Source organism: Gouania willdenowi, chromosome 5 (genome assembly GCF_900634775.1).
Source record: "Gouania willdenowi chromosome 5, fGouWil2.1, whole genome shotgun sequence".
Lineage (NCBI taxonomy): Eukaryota > Metazoa > Chordata > Actinopteri > Blenniiformes > Gobiesocidae > Gouania > Gouania willdenowi.
This window is the reverse complement of record NC_041048.1, coordinates 40,564,472-40,584,954: the sequence shown is the minus strand read 5'-3', so window position 1 is coordinate 40,584,954 and position 20,483 is coordinate 40,564,472. Positions and strand designations below refer to the sequence as shown.

General features: G+C 37.7%; 1 protein-coding gene across 1 annotated transcript in view; it reads left to right on the top strand.

The window, feature by feature from the left end:
* The window catches only part of LOC114463436 (solute carrier family 2, facilitated glucose transporter member 9-like), a 64,525-nt gene that overhangs the window by 11,735 nt on the left and 32,307 nt on the right, over positions 1–20,483 (top strand). Inside the window, exon 3 of the mRNA XM_028446981.1 lies at positions 7,531–7,632. Coding sequence (XP_028302782.1) covers positions 7,531–7,632 — 102 coding nt within the window. The remainder of the gene's footprint in view (positions 1–7,530; positions 7,633–20,483) is intronic.

The following is a 20,483-nucleotide window of genomic DNA, read 5'->3' as shown; positions in this document are numbered from 1 at the left end:
CAGAGCTGATCTTCATTCTACAGAAAAGAACAATAAAAATCATAAACAAAACCACCTACAGAGAACCAACAAACCTGTTTTTCATTTAACTTAATACGTTAAAATTTAAGGACCTAGTTGACTACAAAACTTGCCAAATTATGTACAAAGTAAAAAATCAGCAATTACCAAACAGCATCCAGTGAGACAAGGCAAACATCATATCTGAGGAATTTTCATATTCAAAATACAAACAGTGAGAACCAATATGAAGGTTCACTGTGTATCAATAAAAGGAGTTAAATTATGGACAAAATGAAATCATGTAAAACTATAGGCAGGTTTAAATACATGTTTAAAACTGACATTTTAAACAGATACAGAATAGATTAACAAGGGGGAAATGAATAACATCATTATAACTATGAATCCAGTGATGTGTCCTTTTGTTTGGTTTTTTATGCTGTCATTGGTCTGATTTTGTTGTTGCATTTTGAGGCCAACCATATTAATGTCTATGACCTGAACAGTGCTTCAGGGTGAATTTATGTGAAACATTTTAAGAAGGAATAGGTGTAGGACTAGATACATTTTTTATTTCTTCCTACACCGTTTTCAAACAGAATTTAATCTAAATCTAATAGATATTTGCAATTGCTTATTATTATATATATATATATTTTTTTTTTGTTTATATATAGATGTGTGTTTTTTGTTTAGTTTGTTTTTAATTTTTCCTCATTCAAGTTTGAAATAAAATATTAAACTTTTTATTTACATTTTTTGTGTTTTTTTCAGTTTTTCTTTCATTTTGCACTATTATACTAAGTTGGTATTTATTTTTGTTCTTCCTGTGAATTTAACCTCTGGGGATCAGGAAAGCTCTATTCTATTCTATTCTATTCTATTCTATTCTATTCTATTCTATTCTGTTCATCTTTATTTATTTGTGCCTGAACATTGTTGTGTATTCGTTTACAGGTAAACGTAATCTGTAAAATAATGGGTCATCATGCACATGAAATGGGCTAAATCAAGTTATTTTGGTGACCCGTGAATATAACCTTCTCATGATGTCTTTCCAATGTCAGTACGTGGGCTTAGTGTGAAATCCTCTGGAGGGAATCCATTAAATCAAGCGTGACATGAAGATCCTGCTGCTAAATTGACATAGTAACTAATCTGAAAGGCTACAGTGGAAGATGTAATACAAGCACATACTGGAAGCATATTTTTTATTATGGAGTGAGTTCTCACCTTTAATCTAACACTACCTACGTAAACACCTTCTCTTTTTTTTTCTTGGCACCTGCTGGATTTCTCACAGGCTTCATTATTGTGAAAATTAAAAATAGACACAGATACAAAACAGCTTACTGTATCTTGGTGTTCACATGGCGTTTAAATTTGAGCCGTGAAGCAGATTTTGAATGTGAGCTCATTATCCATTAATGGATTTTAAAGTTTAAAGTTTTTTCGTTAGTCTTTTGGCTAAAATGCAACTTAGTTTTAGTCCAAATGTAGTCATCATAGACTAGTTTTAGTCAACTAAATGACATTGAAGGAGCATAGGGCAGGATGAAGAAATACAAGACTCAATAGTGACACGACGGCTGTTAGTGTAACTGTAGTCATCAGCTGATATTGTGACAGTTATTTATTGTGGGGGAGGAGTTCTATAAAAAATTATATATCCGTAACTCCTTGGCTATTAATGCAGCACTAATGACATGCATGTCATCTCATAGGGACAATGTCAAGGATGTGTTTTTTGGAGCCAAAATGTGAAGGTCAAGGTCAAGGTCGCGTCAAGTAATAATAATAATGCATCAATTTTTTATTGCGCTTTTTTGGACAATCAAAGACGCTTTACAGAATTAAGGGATTATTCTTTCACTCTACACTTAGTGGTGGTAAGCTACTGTTGTAGCCACAGATGCCCTGGGGCAGACTGACGGAGGCGAGGTTGCCAATGAACTGTTTACATGGTCAGGTTAAAGAGGAATTCACTTTTATTCTGATTTAAAGAGGAATTAAAGATCCCATGTAAACGTGTGAAACGTGGAGCCTGGAGCAGTCTGTTGATTTAAAACTGGTGTTTACAGCGTGGAAGTACAATGACTACTTCAACCTGCTGCTGTAAAAAGAAAAAAAATACATTTCAAGTGTAATGTAGGAGCCGTTTTGTGTTTATTGTTGGCATGTTATTTAGTTGTGGATATGTCTCATATATTATTTAAAACTAGGGACACTGAAGGCATTGAGGTTAGAGTTTAGATTTTAGCTCAACTGTTGGGCCGGTGTCATGTACTGAGTGTGCATCGTACTGAGATTGTATATGCACATGCGCGGAAAAAATTAAAATAATCATTTTTATTTATTTTTGTTTTCAAAGTTAACATGTTTTATTTGTTTATTGGATTAGGTTAGGATTAGGGTTATAATCTCAGTATGGAGGTCAACTCAGACCGTGACAATGGGCTCAGGCTTTCATTTTTCACTTTTTTTTTTTTTAAAATCTCTATTATATTAATATTATTTTTTAATAACACAAAAACACTTCTATATTGTTGTGGTATTATTTCTAAAGTGATTTCTGCTAGTAGTGGGACTGGATATTGACGGCGTTGTGTTGCGTGTTCATCGTTCACTTTCACTGAATAATATTTGCTGATTTTGCTCATTCCTCACTTGCTGCTGGAGCTCAGGGAACAAATATGATTGGTGCTTCAGTCAGGTCTGTCCTCCACGCACGGACCACCCGGTCTGGGCTGCATACTGTAACGGACTGGGTTCTATGTTCTGGTTATGTTCCACTTGTGTGTATTCAGTGGTTAACTGATGCTGAGATTTCCATGGTGATGAAGGCATCATGGTTACCTGCAGCTTTCTCTGCCAATGTGTGTCTTTGTTTACATGTGTTCTGAGTGTTGATTGGCTGGGAGGCTGGGGAAAGGGCGGGCGCAAGTGGGGAAAATATTTTGTTCCCACGGTACTGTGAGTGTAGAACATCACACATCCTGGTTGGGTCGGGCGTTTTGCCCGCGGGCCCGAATCGGGTCGGGCTGGATTTTTAGGGCCCGATCCAACCTCCATATGAATAAAGTCTCGATGTCTCATCTGCGTTGCCAGCCAATGGAGTCACACGTCATCACTGGCGGCCATCTTGTCACGGTCAGCTCGCCTCCCCATAACAGTGTTGTTATAAAGGTCGAAGGGGTTGTTATAACACCGCACTCATGGATAATTATAATACACTTCCGGTCACACACACACACACACACACACACACACACACACACACACACACACACACACACACAATATATATATGAGCTACTACAACTCAGCATACTAATGGCAGCAGGAGAAATATGTATTCTTTTATTATAGGAATATTACTAATGTGATAGAATATTCTGAATTATTATACTTTAATATTTATTTATTTATTTGTACTTTAAGAATAACCACATTGTTAATGAACTTGTATTTTTACCCCTAAATGTAATGTTTGTATTCTTTTATTATGTTCGGCCCTGAATATAGGAGAAGCTAAATAAAAATAGCTATGAAAATGTGTCCAAAAGAAAAATTTAATTATTATGTAAACCCAAACATAAAAGCCTTGTGTAAACAACAGTCTTGCAATTCTATTAAGTCCTTTGTGACAGGACCTGTATTGTACTTACTTCCACTAAGTATCTAGCAATTATCCTAAATATAGTCATAGTATTGTAATATGTTACATGTTAAAGATGATCCCACGGGCTCTGGTTCCACCAAAACGCTGATTGGATCATCCGTAGAACGCACACAAGTCTAATAATTATTTTATTATAATTAAATATTTATCAATGATTAATTTGACAATGTCATACTTCTTTTTTTATTTATTTTCCAAGATTTCATAAAATAAAATTAAAAAAAACTTTTTTTTACAAAGTCAATTTTATTTCATAATGACTTTGGTCTGTCAATCAAGGCACATATAAGGCGGAGCCAGTTCAGTGATTGACTGATCCTTTACACAGACATGAGCAGCAGCACTTGCATTATGGATTCAAGCGTGGACACTTATCACCAAAGCTGAGAAGCCACAGCGCCACGAGTGCATCACACGTTTGAGTAACAAAGTCTCATCCCCAACTCGTCACATATTGACCATCGTCAGTGTTCGACGTACAGGGTACCCCTTTGGCATTCATTTTAGACGCTGAGGATCCGTGTTCATCCCAATCAATGAAAAACATGGCAGACATCTCGTATATTTTAGTGGCAAATTGCCTTATTTCAATATAGATTGTGGCTTTAGAAATGTTTTGATGACATTTCTAGTGAGAAATGTACCCTTAAATTTCATATTATATCCATTCGGTTTATGTCAACTGTCTGTAGTCTTTTTGTTACAACGCACATTCTTCTGTGGTTGCTATGACAACCTTTGACATCAAAAAACTGCACACACGCCAAAAGCAGATACATATTAATTCACGGACTGAGTGGATGTTGTAATTATTTATTATGAAACATTTCATATTTTCATCTCCTGACCGTGGTCGGGGGACACAGGGGAGGTCCTTCTCCTCCGGTGTTCGGACTGGCCTCAGGACAAAACACACACACATCTGCTCCACTGACACACACACACACACACACCCACGCGGAATGCACGCGCTCCCTCACTCAAAATGAATATATTCAAGCTAGACACCTCTCACAGCACTTTTCTTGTTTTATTTTTTATTATTATTAATACGTTTATTTATATTTCTTCCCATTTTAAATATGTTCCTACACCTCGTTTAACCCACTGTGTCGGTCAAAGAACGGCCATGACCGGTGTCCAGGAAAACTAATCGATCTTTGATTGACAGACCGATGTCATTCTGCTGAAAAACAACATTATGAAATAAAAAGGCTATTGTGGAAAAAGGACATTATGAAATAAAAAATTGACTTTGTAAAAACTTTTGTTTTTTTTATAAAATCTTGGAAAATAAATAAAAAGCAATTACATTAAAAAGTATGACGTTGTCAAAATAAATATTATAAAATATATAATTTCAATAAAATAATTATTATTAGATATTTAAGAATAATAAAACATATTTCATAGTAATATTAACTTATTTACAATTTAATGACCATATTATATATTTGTCTGTTATTTATCAAAATGGTATTTATTTCAAAATTTTGTTTTTATTTATTTAATTATGACTCTTTTGGTCTTCCATACATGAGCACTGAAAATATTAAAATGAGCACCACATCCAAGTGTGTTAGCGCTCATTTGAGTACCTAACATTTTACAGTGCAGACATTATTGCGATTAATGTTCTTGTTCTTCAGGATACAAACATTTTCTGGGGAAATTATTTTAGGTAGTGCTGCTCCTGTTCATATACAGTTCACAATTATGTATTTAATCTTATTTTAATTGCTTTGTTTAATAGATTTGCAGCCAGTGAATTGTGCAACAGAAATACTTTTTACTTTTACTTGAGTAGATATTTGGATCAGTACCTTTTTACTAGGAATGCACTGAAATGAAAAACGCTTGGCCGAATACTGAATACTGAAGTTTTTCACTTTTTTTTTAATAGTGCATGATCAGAATCTTTATTAATCCCAGGGGGAAATTGCTTAAAGTATGAAAAGAGCAGGAGCGGCTGTAACAGGCAGCTTGCAAGGTGGCGCATGCGCACTACCCAATAAAATAAAAATAAATAGCCTTGAATATATTTTTAGACATGTTTTTTAAAGTAAATGTTTATTGAATATTCTGACATTTTTTAAATACTCCAGTAGCCTTTGATTTTTTTTAAAAAAAGCACAACAAAGTTTTTAATTTATGTTAGCCCTTCAAATAAAACTAAACAAGCATTCCCAAAAAAAAACAAACTAAAGTGCAGGTATGATGAAAAAAATTCTAATGGTTTTACTACAGTGATATACATCCTTTAGCCTCATTCAGAGGGACAAAGTGTAAAAAGTAATGCTTCCTCCCTCCCTTGTTATTCCAAATTTTATATAAAAGTCAGCTCCAAATGGGACAGTTACCTAATGGAAAGTTCTCTCTTGACAATCCTCTCTCCTCCTACCATGGACATAATACACACCTCCTAGAATGTGAGCTCCTCCCTCTCCATCTAACAGCTAAAACAATAACTGCGGTTTAATATAGAATATAAATTATACTTTATTGCCGTATATGTAAGTACAAACTGCACTACTTTTTCTGCTGCCGATCGTGTTGGGAGTCACTGCTTGGAGCCACGGACCCATTGCTTAAACACATCAGCTGTTAGCACTCCATGCTAATGCTACACCAGCCTATGAAGAGACCCGACATTGCTTGTGAACTGAGGAGGAAACAATGGGGATGTTTACGGATTTGTAGCTCACAGCGCTAACAACAGACTCGGTTGTGGAATTGGACGACTTCCAACATTTACGCGGTGACGGAAGACGGAGAGCGGTAAGCGGAAAGGAGGTAGTCTGGCTGTGTGTCATGAGTCTGCTTATTTAGTCACTCCCTGTTCCTTGATTTTGCCTGTTCCTGTCTATGTTTTCCTGCCTGCCGAGTTTTCCTGCTCTCCACAGCTGCTCCTCATTCCCTCGACAAGTCGGAGGAGGATATATATATACTCCCTCAGTTCAGTCAGTCTCTTGCTAGATTGTCAACCTGTAAAGAGAGACTTTCAAGCTCTTTGAAATTATTGAGAGTTCCTGATTCTGATTGTAAAGTGTTGCATCACCCTCTACTATTGGGTCTTGCATTTAACTCACTCCACCGGAGGCCGAATGTGGCTTTTTTGCAATATTTGGCCAAATATATTTGGTGCATCCCTACTTTTTATTTTTACTCAAGTCGTTTTTTTACATAGGTATTTTACTTCTCAAGTAAGGAATCTGGGCACTTTTGCCATCTATGCTCCTTCGCTAGCGAGAAAAACAATGGTGGACTTTCGCAAAAGTTTTCATCAGGTTGAGGGTGGAGTCCATGGGTGGAGTTACCAGCGAAGGGGAGGGTATTTTCTTTCTCAATTTCATTTGTGATGTCAGAAATGTGTAAAATTTGAAACTGAGCAATTTTCTGTGTTGTAAGACTTACAAGACCACAAACAATCAACTGGATGGATTTATTTCATATTTTGTGTGCTGTGTGGACACTCAAGTTACCTCATTTGTGTTCAAAAAGACTTCAAAACTTGATTTTTCATAATATGTTCCCTTTAAATCAGTTGAAGAATGGTTTGGGATGAAGGGGTTAGAAATTGAAAAAGCTGAAATTTCCAATAGAAATGATCTGGTACAGAAAAAAATGTAATAAGTCATAAAGTTTAAAAGTTCCAAATTATATAAGTACAAGCATAAATCTTTGTAACTTTCTGGACACTTTGATAGATTGTTTGTGAAAATCGGACAAACAGTGTAGGAGGAGTAGTGAGGAAGCTTCCTGGATCCTCACTAATAACATGTGGCCTGTTTTTAAATTTAATGATGAGCTGATATCTGTGTGTTTTCTGTTTTCTTTCCTTATAGCAGTCAGTCACTCTGTGTCTGCTCAACGCTGCCTTGTTCAGTGCCCTGGGCTCGTCTTTCCTTTACGGCTACAACCTCTCAGTGGTTAACGCTCCTGCTGTGGTAAGTCATGCTGATTCAAAAAAATCTGCTCCTGATCAGACATTTATTAATTCATAACAGTGGATTTAATAAAAAAGAATATTGGAAACCTTTTATTTGCGTAAGCAGGAGCAGTTTGTCTAGACAGATGAGCTCTATGGAAGCCTGTTTCCACCTGTAAAAAACAAAAACAAAAAGCAAAGAAATCACCTCCGCAAGTCATAATTATGAGTTAATAAAGTCATAATTATATATAAAAGTCATTGAAGCGTCCAAGTCCTTTAACTTTGGTGCAGGGGTTGTTGTTTTGACAGGTACTTGGTTGGTAAAGAATATGAAAATGGTCCGTTGGTGTTTTGGAATTATTTGCTCTTTAATCCAGGAAATAAACAGGATATTGTGAGTACAAAATATGTACCATTCAAATGTCCGGTAAAACTCAATACAGAAAACCCAATCACAAGAACCCCAGGAGTACCTTGAGTACCGTCGAAAAACCTTTTGCTTCTCCCTGATTGACCACACCTGTGCTATCACCATGGCAACCTAAATAACCTGCATGCCACGCCCATGTACGGGTCAGGTAGACACTACGCGTATTATACGGAGGTAGCCAGAAATAAATCATGGCTTCTACACACCAGCCCCTAATTGTGTCTGGCAGAAGACAAAGCAATTACCAAACTGAAAATCAATGGAGCCATATCCAAGTAAACAAAACAAAAACATCAATATGCAAAATAAACATGTTCGCACACAAAATACAGTACCTTAAAATGTAGTTTCACAAAACAAACACAATTTTGTTATAAGTCTTTCTATCACACTGGTTTTGGTTTGAAGACGCACCACACGTACCAGACCATTCTTATTTGAAAAGGTTTCTAATCCTCTTCCAAGTATCCATGACCCACTTGTTCCAACCCTCTCGGAAACTGAAAGGTATGGGATCATCCCACCCACATTTTAGTCTGCATAATTACTGCATTAACAGTTTGGCATGGAGTATGACAGGGGCTAGGAATCCCAATGATCGTAAATAGAGCTAATCATTGACAGCATACCTTGTTTGGTAAAAGGCTTCTCCTTAATTTTTAACTTGAATTTGAAACTATCTGTTTCAATACAGCATCTCAACCCTTAAGCCCTGTCGACAGGTAGCTTATCTCTGTCTAGGTCCAACTCACACAGACCTTTGGATCTGAGCTCTTCTGGGATGCACTGAAGCACTTCTATCCAGTGCATTAATGTGAACCCTCTCTTGCTTTATATGGCCATACATTCTTTAGCCATAATAATAGCATCCCTTTCACACGGAAGACTTTTCAGCAAATCATCTATGTAAAAATTCTTATTTACCGTTTCAATTACATCTTGTGAAAAGGTGGCTTTATTGTCCTCAGCAGTCTTCCTGAGGGCATAGCAGGCGCAACTGGGAGAGGAAACTGCTCCAAAAAAATGAACAGTCAAACGATATTCTACAAGGTCTTGATTAAAAATGCCTGGAGGCCACCACACAAAATGCAAGAAATCCATATGTCCTTTTGCCACCTTCATTTGATGAAACATGGCTTCATATCTGCCATTAACGCAACACGCTGCTGCCAAAATCTCATTAAGACTCCTACCAGTCAGCTTGTCAAGTTTGGACCTTGCAAAAGTGAAACCCCTTTAAATTCTGCACCACAGTCAAACACGACTCGTAATTTGTGTTTTCGTGGATGGTATACACCATGATGGGCTATATATCACACTTTACCCCTAGCCGCCTCTAACTGATGTTGCAGCACTTGCTTGGCATAACCATTTTTAGTTACTTAATTATCGTAAAGCTTGTATACTCCTCATGAAAGACCGCATTTCTTTGAAGCTTCCTTTTCAGATCACGGCAAAGCAATAGCCGCGGTTGTTTGGCATTGACGCATCTTTACTCCTAAAAGGTAATTGGAACTGATAATGTCCCCTCTGAAGATAAACAGAACTTGCCATTATTTCTAAAAACTTATTTTCCTCCCTTGACATTTCTTCTTGTTGTGCGGCTGACTTTTCAATGAAGTCATAATTGTATTGACTAGTCAACAGTTCCTCAATTCTGTCAACTACAGTTCTGTTGGCATACACTGGAGGAAACACAGTTTTGTTGTCGCCATGCACTGACCCATTTATAACCCACCCCAATAGAGTTCTTATTGCATACTGTCGATAACCTCCCAAGGTTCCAGCTGGGCTGCATTGGTGCCAATTAACAGGTCAACGTCTGCATTTATGTAAGGAATTTTAAGATCTTTCAGATAAGGCCATTGGCTCCTCTCTCTTTCACTTATGATGTTGTCTGTAGAAGCAGGTATCTGTTTCTGTGAAAACACACAAGGAAGCTGATACATTTGCTTGCTTGATAATTCAGCAATCTCATAGGCTAATACCTTAGCTTTGTTTCCTTGAGTGTTCAGTTTTTGAAGGAGGTTTTCAGAGCAGAAGGTTCCTGTACTTCCTGGGTTCAAAAATGCATACATTTTAATGATTTTATCTCCTTTAGAATGTTTTACTTGAATGGGCAAGATGGGAAGAATACCATTATGGTGGCCAGCCCCTGTATGACCACAGGTGGAAGAAGTTGTGCAGTGTTCAGACGATTTTTTTGTCTGCTCTTTGTACTTTTGATCAACCTCTCTTTGTCTTATGTGCAGAATACTGGGATGCAATTTCTGGCAGTGCATGCAAATGCTTCGCCTGTCACAGCTTTTACTTAAATATCCTGTGTTCAGGCAGCCAAAACATAGACCGTTCTCCCTCAAAAACTCTAACTTTTCTCGATGTATAATTTTACACAGTTGATGACATTGTTCCAATAAATGACCATCATGTGCACAATACAAACAAGAAAAGCTGATCTTAGCAGCGGAAACATAATTTTTCCGAGTGTCCTGATGTTTATTACCAATTACTTTGCAATTATCTTTAACCAAAACATGAGTTTCTTTTTAACTGAGATTTCATTTGGGATTTATTTGATCTGAATGTCCTTTGCGCAAGATGCGTGTCCTGCATTTCACCAAAAACTGGATCTGAAGTGATTCTATTTTGCAACTCAAAAAAGTTAACAATGTCTGAAAATCATGCCCTATCACCAGTTCTTTCAAAAATTCCATTTGTCTATTTTCCATTTTTCTCTGAGTTTATAGGGTAATTTTTGAATCCAAAGTTTCATATTAGCAGACATGCTTAACTCATCTAAATAGCGTGACTCTTCCATTGCATGGCAACATTCACGTAGGAAGAGCCCATAGGCTCTCAGTGCCTTTGTGTCTTCAGACTTAAAACTTGGCCAGCTGATTTTCTTTTCCATATAGGCTGCTGTTACATGTAACTCATTTCCAAAGTGACAGTATAACCTCTTTCAGGATTCACATGAAGACAGCTGCTCACAATGTCTCTTGGTTGTCCAGTGTAGTACTGCTCCAGGTAGTACAAACAGTCTCTTTTACAGCGAGTCTTTGCCTCTACACAGTGCTCAAAAGCCTTTATAAATGAATTGAATTGTAAAGGATCTCCATTGTCAGTTTGAATCTCTCGGTGTGGCAACAAATGGGAATTTTGCATTTTGACAAGAAGAGCTGTTGTTGCAGTACACTATACAGATCTCTTGTTGATTGATTTTTAATTGTCAATGATTGATTGCTTTGGGACACTGTAGGGTTTATGTTGGTCTGAACTTGACTGAACCTTGGCTTCAACTGCTGATTGTAGTGATCTGCATTTAAATTGATTGCAACCTCATTATTTGACAAAGGTTCAGAATTCCTTTGCAGTGAAAGATGAGGCTCGTATTGAGAAACAAGTGAGCTCAGTCTTTGATTCTTTAAGAAAATATGACTACATCCTACAGTGTTTTGAAGCAACACTTCCTTCACAGCTGAAAGTTGAAGCCACACTTCCTTTACAGCTGAAAGTAGGTTTTAGTACCGCTAGCTTAGCACTAGCAACCCGTTGTCTCTTTAAAAACTGTTCCTGCTCTTCCAAGGCATACACACTCTTTGAAGCACCAGCACACGCTAAGAGTGCAGCCCTTTCTGCTTCTGCTCTTATATGTTCAGAAGCTGTTGAGCGAATGCTGCTGGAGGATGAACAGATCCTTGAGGAACCTTTACGGCATGAAACCTTCCTCAAGGATTTTGAAGCAGCATTTGAAATGCTATCATGCGGTTTGATGTTAATCTCTTCTAGTTCATTACTGCTACTAACTTTCTGTTGAGCCACCTTTGCCATATTTTGTTCATTTATATTTTGCACAACATCATTTAACACAGCAGTTGGGCAACTTTGAACGTCATCGACCCACTTTGTTGTAACAGCAATAAAATCATTGACATTCAACATTTTAGCTTGGAACCAAATATCATGTTTTTTGCTTCTTCTTGAGGCAGCAAACCCAACAACACTTTATGAACTTTGCTTAAAACAATCCCATATATTTGTTAAGTTCATTTTTGACCTCATTTATATTGTCTTTATTGCCCATGAGTGCATTAATAGGTTGTTTCTCTTTAGAAACTATATTTATTTTAACCTTTCTTTCTTTTTCTAAATTGCTTATTTTTTATAGTAAAGCTTTGGGTGTTAATTTCACCTCACGCTTGTTCCTTTTCTCAACTTGCAAAGTGACACCCCCTCTTTAGTCAATGCTTTATTTACAATAGTTTATATTTTACACCAATGCCAATGAGTGCACGTCACAGTTTCCTGAAAGCAGGTGCCATTCTCCCATCAATGCATTGAGCTTCTCTACTGCTGTGAGCGGACACAGTGTCATTGACGTACCTCCATGCCGAACCACATACCACAGTGGTGCGTTGGCTGGGCTTTGATGCTCTGCCCTTCAGAGTCCGATTCTGGAGCTGTGGCTCCAGCCAGCCACTTCCGTGGCTCCAATAGCTGATGCCAGATGCAACACCAGCTTCAGCTGGCCTCGGCGCCGCTCCACATCCGATGCGCATCGCTGCAACCCCAATGAGCTGGTTTCGCTCCTCAACCACCATGCGTGATCCTGATTGCTGTGGCAAGACCTCGTCTCCCAGCCATCGTGCGTGATCCTGATCACTCTTGGCTTCCTTGCTGTGCGAGCTCCAAGAGCCCACTTTGCCAATTCAGTGGCTCCAAAAGCCTGGCCGAGACAGATTTGGCTGACCAAGAATGCTTAGCGCCGGCCTATTCCAGCGCTTTCTCACCAGTGCACGGGTCTCAATCCCCAGTCCAACTGAAGCAGTTTTTTCGACTTAAAGTGAAGTGTCCAAGTCCTTTAACTTTGTCCACCTCTGGTGGTGCAGGGATTGTTGTTTTGACAGGTACTTGGTTGGTAAAAAATATGAAAATAGTCCATTGGTGTTTTGGAATTATTTGATCTTTAATCCAGGAAATAAACAAAAAATTGACCATTTAAATGTCTGGTAAAACTGAATACAGAAAACCCATTCACAAGATCCCCAGGAGTACCTTGAGTACCTTCAAAAAGCTGTTTGCTTCTCCCTGATCTCCCTGTGAGATAAAAACTCATAATTAAGAGAAAGTCGTAATTATGAGATACTAGGACTTTTCATCTCATAATTATGACTTTCTTCATGACTTTTTAATATCATATTTGCTGCGTTGTTTAAATAAACAGTCATTTTGTTCAGTTTTATGTTTCTTTATTAACACTTCTGTTCAGCAGCCATGTTTGTTTCCTTTCCTCTCTCCGTGCTCTCTGTATTCTCGCTCTAGCTCTCGCTGTTCTTGCGATATCACAGTATCAACTATACTACATTTCCCTCCATCGTTTAGAACAGAAACTGTCTGTAACATAAAGGCCTCCTTCTTAATAAATCTCCAAACAACAAAGTACATTGTTTCAAACTTTTTAAATCAAAAACATTTCCTTTTCTTTTCACATGATAATGCTGCAAAACCTGTCAACAAATCTAAACATTATAATTGCTATTTACATAAACAAACAAAGGAGCCTCTCTTGTTTTCATTTTTTTTTCTTTCAAGTCTCTCTGTATCTGATGGGCTTTCTGAAAACACAACCCTTCCTGGTAGTGATGATGACCTCGGACACAGGGGGGTCAGACACAGTTGGGGTCTCAACTGCTGGAGCAGTCTCAGCAATTGGCATGTCTCCTGTGTCACTGCTGACTTGACCATTGGAGACTCAGAGACATCGAAGAATGTTTGGCATTCCTGACCACTTTTGATCCATCCTCTATGTTGACGTTGGCGATGTTTCTCAGTAGTACATAGTGAGTGTCTCTGAATGTTGTGTCAAGCTTTCCATTCTCCATACTGGCAACGTAAACTACGTCACCAACTTTGAAGTCATGCTCTCCGTTTTGTTCTATTCGACATTGTTCTCTTATACAGGTCTTCTTCTATGAAGTTTCTACCACTTCCTGTATCTATGACCATTTTCAGCCATTGTTCATTTACCTTAACTGTCTCAGTCTCTTCAGGATCTACAGCATAGATAAACTCATCTGAAGCTGAATCAGAGGCATCCTGTACTACTGCTCTCACTGGTTTACCTGCTTTTGTCTTTTCTTTCTCTTTATTCTTGTTTCACTTTATTTTGTGCTTTCTTTTTCTTCTTCGTTCATTATTGTCCTGTTTTCTGACAGAAAAGACATGTTGCTGTGTTGGCACCACATTCATCTGCTGTGTGAGTGTTCATTCCACATCTGTAACACTGAGCAACGCTGCTGGCTTGCTCGTGGCTGCCTTTTCCTCTTTGCGCCGTCCTGGCTCTGTCTGTAATCCACACGTGCACTCTACTTAGTGAAATGAACATGATTATCCCTCGCTCTGTGACCAGCACTCTCCGTGAAAAGTTTAGATTCTGCCTGTGCTGCTTCATACGCTCTAGCAGTTGACAGTGCTTTGTCTAAACTCAGTCCATCTTTATTTATTTTATTTATTTATTCAGTTTATTTCCGACATGGTTACATTCACTTTTTTTTTTTTTTTTTACATTTTTTTTTCTTTTTTGTACATGTCGAAAAAGGAGACGAGAGAAGCAGTTTGCTTATCCGGGTCCCGTCCCCTGTTTTACCATCGCAAATTTACATGGGTTTACATGTCTCTCTGGTCAAACATTCTTGAGTTCTTCTGAACAGTTCTTTTTTTGTGTATTCTCATCTGTAGTCAGTGTTGTCCTCCTCCTCTATCTTTGTTCGTGTTGGCCTTGTTCCCTGCCAGACGTTGTTAGCATTCCTCCAGTTCAAGAATAGTTCCTCTTTCGAAGGTGTTTGGAAGGTTTTTCCCTTTTCATCCATAATGTCATCACTCGGGAATGTCTCTTTTGGACATACAAGTTTGCAGCTTGTTTTGTCTCTACATCAAGGGTAATCCAGCTGTTGTTAGTTCTATTGGCTGTGTTGTATTTTCCACTGTCTGATGATGGGATCAGATCCAACTTGTATAAACACATTATTATATCCTACTTCACAAGCAAGGTAGTATTTTAATGTAATATATCTTAGTTCATAAGCGTGTTTCTAACTGCTGTTGTTAGTTTTATTGGCAGTATTGTATTTTCCACTGTTAGATTTAACTTGTATAAACACATTATTATATCTTAGTTGAACACGCAACCTTCACAAGCAATGTAGTAATTTCATTGTACAGGAAAACGTGTTTCTAACTGCACATATGACAATAAACACTTTGAATTTAAATTTAATGTAATTCTTAATCACCCCACCACCTAGCAATTGAAATGAATAAATGACAGACCTTTTTTACTCTTGGTTTCCACATTTAATTCAGTCTCCGTAAAATAATCACAGTCTGAGTTTTGTTTCCAGTGTTTATATAGATCTGGGTCCATATCCATGATTACCATCAGTAATGTTGTTGTTTAGGTGGATCCTTCGTATTTTCCCAAGTCGTCCATCGTTTTGATAAGAACTGGTTTTCCGTCCTCTTCTTCCAGTATATAAATCCTGCAGTTTCTTGTCCACGTCTTCACAATCTTTCCTCCTTTTTTTATTTGGCGTGCCTTCCATGCGATGCTTGCATTTTGTTTCGTCAGGTTTTCATTGATGTACACCTTCGTTCCCTTCAGTTTATTTCCTTGCTTCAGTAGTTCTCCTTTGAATTTCATATTCTTGAAGGTTATTTTTACAGCTCTGTTATCATTTTTCTTTGGCAGGAGATGGCAGGAGTTGATGTTGTCAGGGTTCAGGACAATGTCCCTCGACTCCAGGTAGTCAATGACCTGTTGTTCAATCGATTTTGTTTCTTCATCACTCGCGTAACTCCTGGGTTTTATCTTTAGGCCTGTGATGATGACATCTTTCTCTCTTTCCTTTTGTTCCAGCTGTTCAACCCTGGCGTTCAACAATTTTATCTCTTCAGCATTTCTTTCATTCTTTTCTTTCAGTACCTTTGCTTCGCTTTGTAGGTTTTCCAGTGAGTTTTCCAGCGTCTTTTCCAACGACTTTATCTCGGCAGATAGGTTTTGTAGACCCTCGCGTATCATCTCCTTGACCTCTTCCAAACCCGAATTGGGTTCTGAAGGGCCTCCCTGCGTTTTTTTCACCATTTTCCTTCAGTCTTGGGCCCAATTTTTCAGGCTGTTCAGCTGTAGCCAGCTGTAGCCAGCTGTAGCCAAGGTCGTGTTATCGGAGCAAATGAAAACACGTCTGCTCTCTCCAAAGACCAGTTGTCAATTACCTGCAACAACTTGTTACGCAGCCTTTTCATGGCACATTTTTCTACTATTTGATGTCTTATCATGTCATTCTCCAGTGCGCCACAATCACATGATTTTGCCAGTTCTCTCAAGGCATTCACTAAAGTGTCGACAGTTTCATCTGGGCACTGAGTTCTTTGCCTAAACTTGTCTCTGCAGGACAACATTCATCCATGAAGTTAAATTTGTAACCAGAGCGGCAACATTTTAGCAGGATTGCTCTCCTAACTGAATCCTGTGCATTAATAGTTCCACTGGCAACTTTGAAAAAGCTGTAAGAGTCCTTCCACGGGTTATATTCCGTGAATAAATCAGATGCCTCGAGGTTCAGCGGAACCGACAGGGCCGGCTGAGGGTAGCTGGGTCCTGGTGCAGCGTGTGCAGCTCCTTGCTGCTGCCCGTCAGTCGACATAGATCTGCTGTTTCCGTCTCACTTTTCCTCTTGGACGTAAAATCCGAGTCATCCTCCTTGGTAAAACCGTCTCCTTGTCGCTAAATGTTGTGTTGTTTGAATAAACAGTCTTTTAGTTGAGTTTTATGTTTCTTTATTAACACTTCTGTTCAGCAGCCATGTTTGTTTCCTTTCCTCTCGCTGTGCTCTCTGTATTCTCGCTGGTTGGCAGAAACGGGCTTCAATAGAGTTTCTGCTTTGCTCATTGGCAAAGTAGAAAAAAAACCTAAAGAAACCCTTTGATAAAAAAACAAGAGCAAAGCATAAAAAGTAATACAATATTTTATTATTATTATTATTATTATTATTATTATTATTATTATTATTATTATTATTATTATTATTATTATTATTATGTGTATAAATGTGTGAATGGGTTTGGTCCAGAATACATCAGTGACATGTTAGTCAGGTATGAACCCAGCAGGTCTCTCAGATCTATGGACACAGGTCAGATAGTGGAGCCCATGGTGATGCTGCTTTTAGTTGTTATGCTGCAAATAAGTGGAACAAACTGCAGCAGAGCTGAAGTCAGCGTCACATGTGAACATTTTTAAATCAAAGTTAGAGGAACTTTTTTTCTCTACTGCGTATGATTGAGAGAAAGATTTTTAGTCATGTTGTTGATGTACTGCTTTTGTTGATAATTTGAATTGATTTTACTGATGATTTTAAATGTTCTTATTGATTTTAAGCTGTTGAATGTTTTATCATGTAAAGCAGGGGTTCTCAACTGGTCTCACCTTGGGACCCACATTTTGCCACGTTCATTAAATCGCGACACAATTTTTTTTTAGAATTCAACCAACCAATATTTACTTTTTTAAAAACACACGTATAATCTTTTTTGAAACATACATCTATATATTTTCCTGCATGTCAAAAGAAATGCTTCTTTCAAAATAAAAGACAAGTTAAACATGAACGACATTAAGTATTTATTTCTGACCAGCTGTCCGCGACCCACCCAGTACAGGTCCGCGACCCACCAGTTGAGAATCGCTGATGTAAAGCACATTGAGTTGCCTTGTGTATGAAATGCGCTATACAAATAAATTTGCCTTGCTTTGCCTATCTTTTCACAAATCCTGCCCCATACTCCTTTAACATTTTGAAGCAATAGGTAATAACATACATTTATAAACATTGTATTCAAGTAGTCAATTATTCACTATAACACTATTAATTAGATATAAATTCAGCTACAATTCACTGTGTTTTTATTTCTCCTCAGACAACTTTATTTCAGTATTAAAGTGTTTTATTTTCAGTAGCTTTAAAAACATCTAAAGTTTTATAGTGTGACTCTAGGCGTTATGATGCACAGAGAAATATCTAAAGTCCCAGTTTTTAACTTATAATGAGGAACGCCATCAGCTTTAACGAGTTAAACTCTGACAGACAGGAGAGGCTTATAAGATCACAGCAGGATTCCTCTTTTCAATTGCTTTTGCCTGAACAAGTTACGCAAAGAGGACACTTGAAGGCAATCTATGATAGATGAAGGACAAGGAGATGAAAAAGAAGGATGAAGAGCAGCTCTGACCTCTAAATATAACGAGGACTATAGTATAACCTGATCTCCAGCAGCTCCAGGAGCTCCAGGGTTATTCATGAGATGAGGTTTAACTGTGCGTCACATTATTCAACCCACGTGTTTACACCAGAAATAATAAATAGTTAGAACGCAGCAATCAGCAGAGCCTCATTAACACACTTTAACTGAGATCTCTTCATAAATTATTCAAACTCCACCAAACCTCAATTTATCCTCACGACTTTTATTAACCAATCTTTTAACTTTTAACTTCATTTCAACAACTTCCTACAGCCAATCAGAAGAGAGCATTGAACTGAGGTATGTATTAAATTAGATTAAACATGGGCAACCCGCGGACTGGGGGCCACATGCAGCCTCAACCTAATTACTTGTGTCCCCAAAAGTAAATATAACATGACTTTGAAAGAGCATTAAATATACATACTCAAAAACAACAGCAAAAATAACAATGATACAAAACACAGACAAAAGGATCACAAAAACTAACATAACTAGTATAACTGAGCATGGAAATAAATGGAATGTCTGCTTACTTGAGTTATTAGGTGTCATTTATTAAAGGTGTGCCATTAGTTATGTTGTAAATGTTTTGGTAATTGTGTTTTATTTTGTTTGTTGATTTTTTATTAGTAGTATTGATTTTATTTTGTTTTAATTTTCATTCTGCTGTTATTAATTTTTGTTAGTTTTTTGCTCCTTTTCTATTTATATTTCACTTTCCGGTCATGACAAATGTGTGGATGTTTGGGGAGTGGAGTTTATTCTGTAATTAAATAAATACAATATTAAAAAAAACAGCAAAAATAGAAAATATAACATGCATAAAAAAAACAAAAAAAGAAGTGCAATATACTTATCTATACAGGAATCTTACACAAATATTTTCCTCTTGATATCTATTTATATCTGCACCATATTTTATTAGGTCAGGCTACTGGACTCAACACGCCCTCACTCCTTCTTCTTCTTCTTCTTCTTCTTCTTCTTCTTCTTCTTCTTCTTCTTCTTCTTCTTCTTCTTCTTCTTCTTCTTCTTCTTCTTCTTGTTTACACTAGTTAAAATCACTCCTCTGATATTCTTGAACAGATCAGGCTGTAATTTGGTAGCTATAATTTATGGATGTGTACGCATCGACGCTCTGAGCCCCATTTTTGATTTGGGGCCAGGGGGGCCTCAACGGGCCCCAAAAGAAAAGAAAAATGAAAGTCAATTTCTCATTTATTTGTGAGTCAATTACCCCGTACGTGTCATTAAGGCACCAGGGCCTCATTTTTCAAACGACTACTCCTCCGTTAGTTCTCGTTAGATCAAAATGCAGTTTAGTATAAACACTCTATGAATGACTATGATGAGAGGCTCAGATCCCTTTTTTGGAAATGGGGCCCAGGGGCCCAGGGGCCCACCCCCCATTTCTGGTCATTTCCAAATTTATGGGAACATAGTCGTGTGATATATTTTTTCAAACGTAATTCAACGTATATTATGATTATGCCTCGCACAATTCGATTAGGGGCATGAGGGGCACAGTGGCCTACCCCCCCTTTTTTTTTGGCAATTTCCATTAAAGTTGTTTTCTCATTTATTTGAGTCAAATATTGCAACAGTTGGTGGTAGCGACACATACCAATATATGAATGGAGCCCATTACGTCATATGTGTCACTGGGGCGCTAGATTTTTCAAATGACTACTTCTCTGTTAATGCTCGTTGAATCGGGCTGTAAATTAACATGGATATTCTATGAGTGGATGTCTAGAGCCTCTCTGAGACCTTTTTTTACACAGTGGAATCGAGTCATTTGACTGAATTCTCTGGAATGTGGTACGTGTTGTTCGGCGTGGAGACGTTCCGTGGGCCCGGCTGTAGTTAATCAATGTCAACTTTATTAATATAGCACATTTAAAAACAGCTACAACTGCCCAAAGTGCTGTACAACAAACATTATAAAATACAATGTAAAAACAGTCACAAAATATACAACATAAAACAATAATAATAAAATACATGGGATCTGCTGAACTTGTGTTGAAGGCCAAAGCAAAAAGATGGGTTTTCAACAATGACTTAAAAACATGAATGGACTGGGCCATTTTGACGTTCAGCGGAAGGCTGTTCCAGAGACTCGGAGCCGCTAC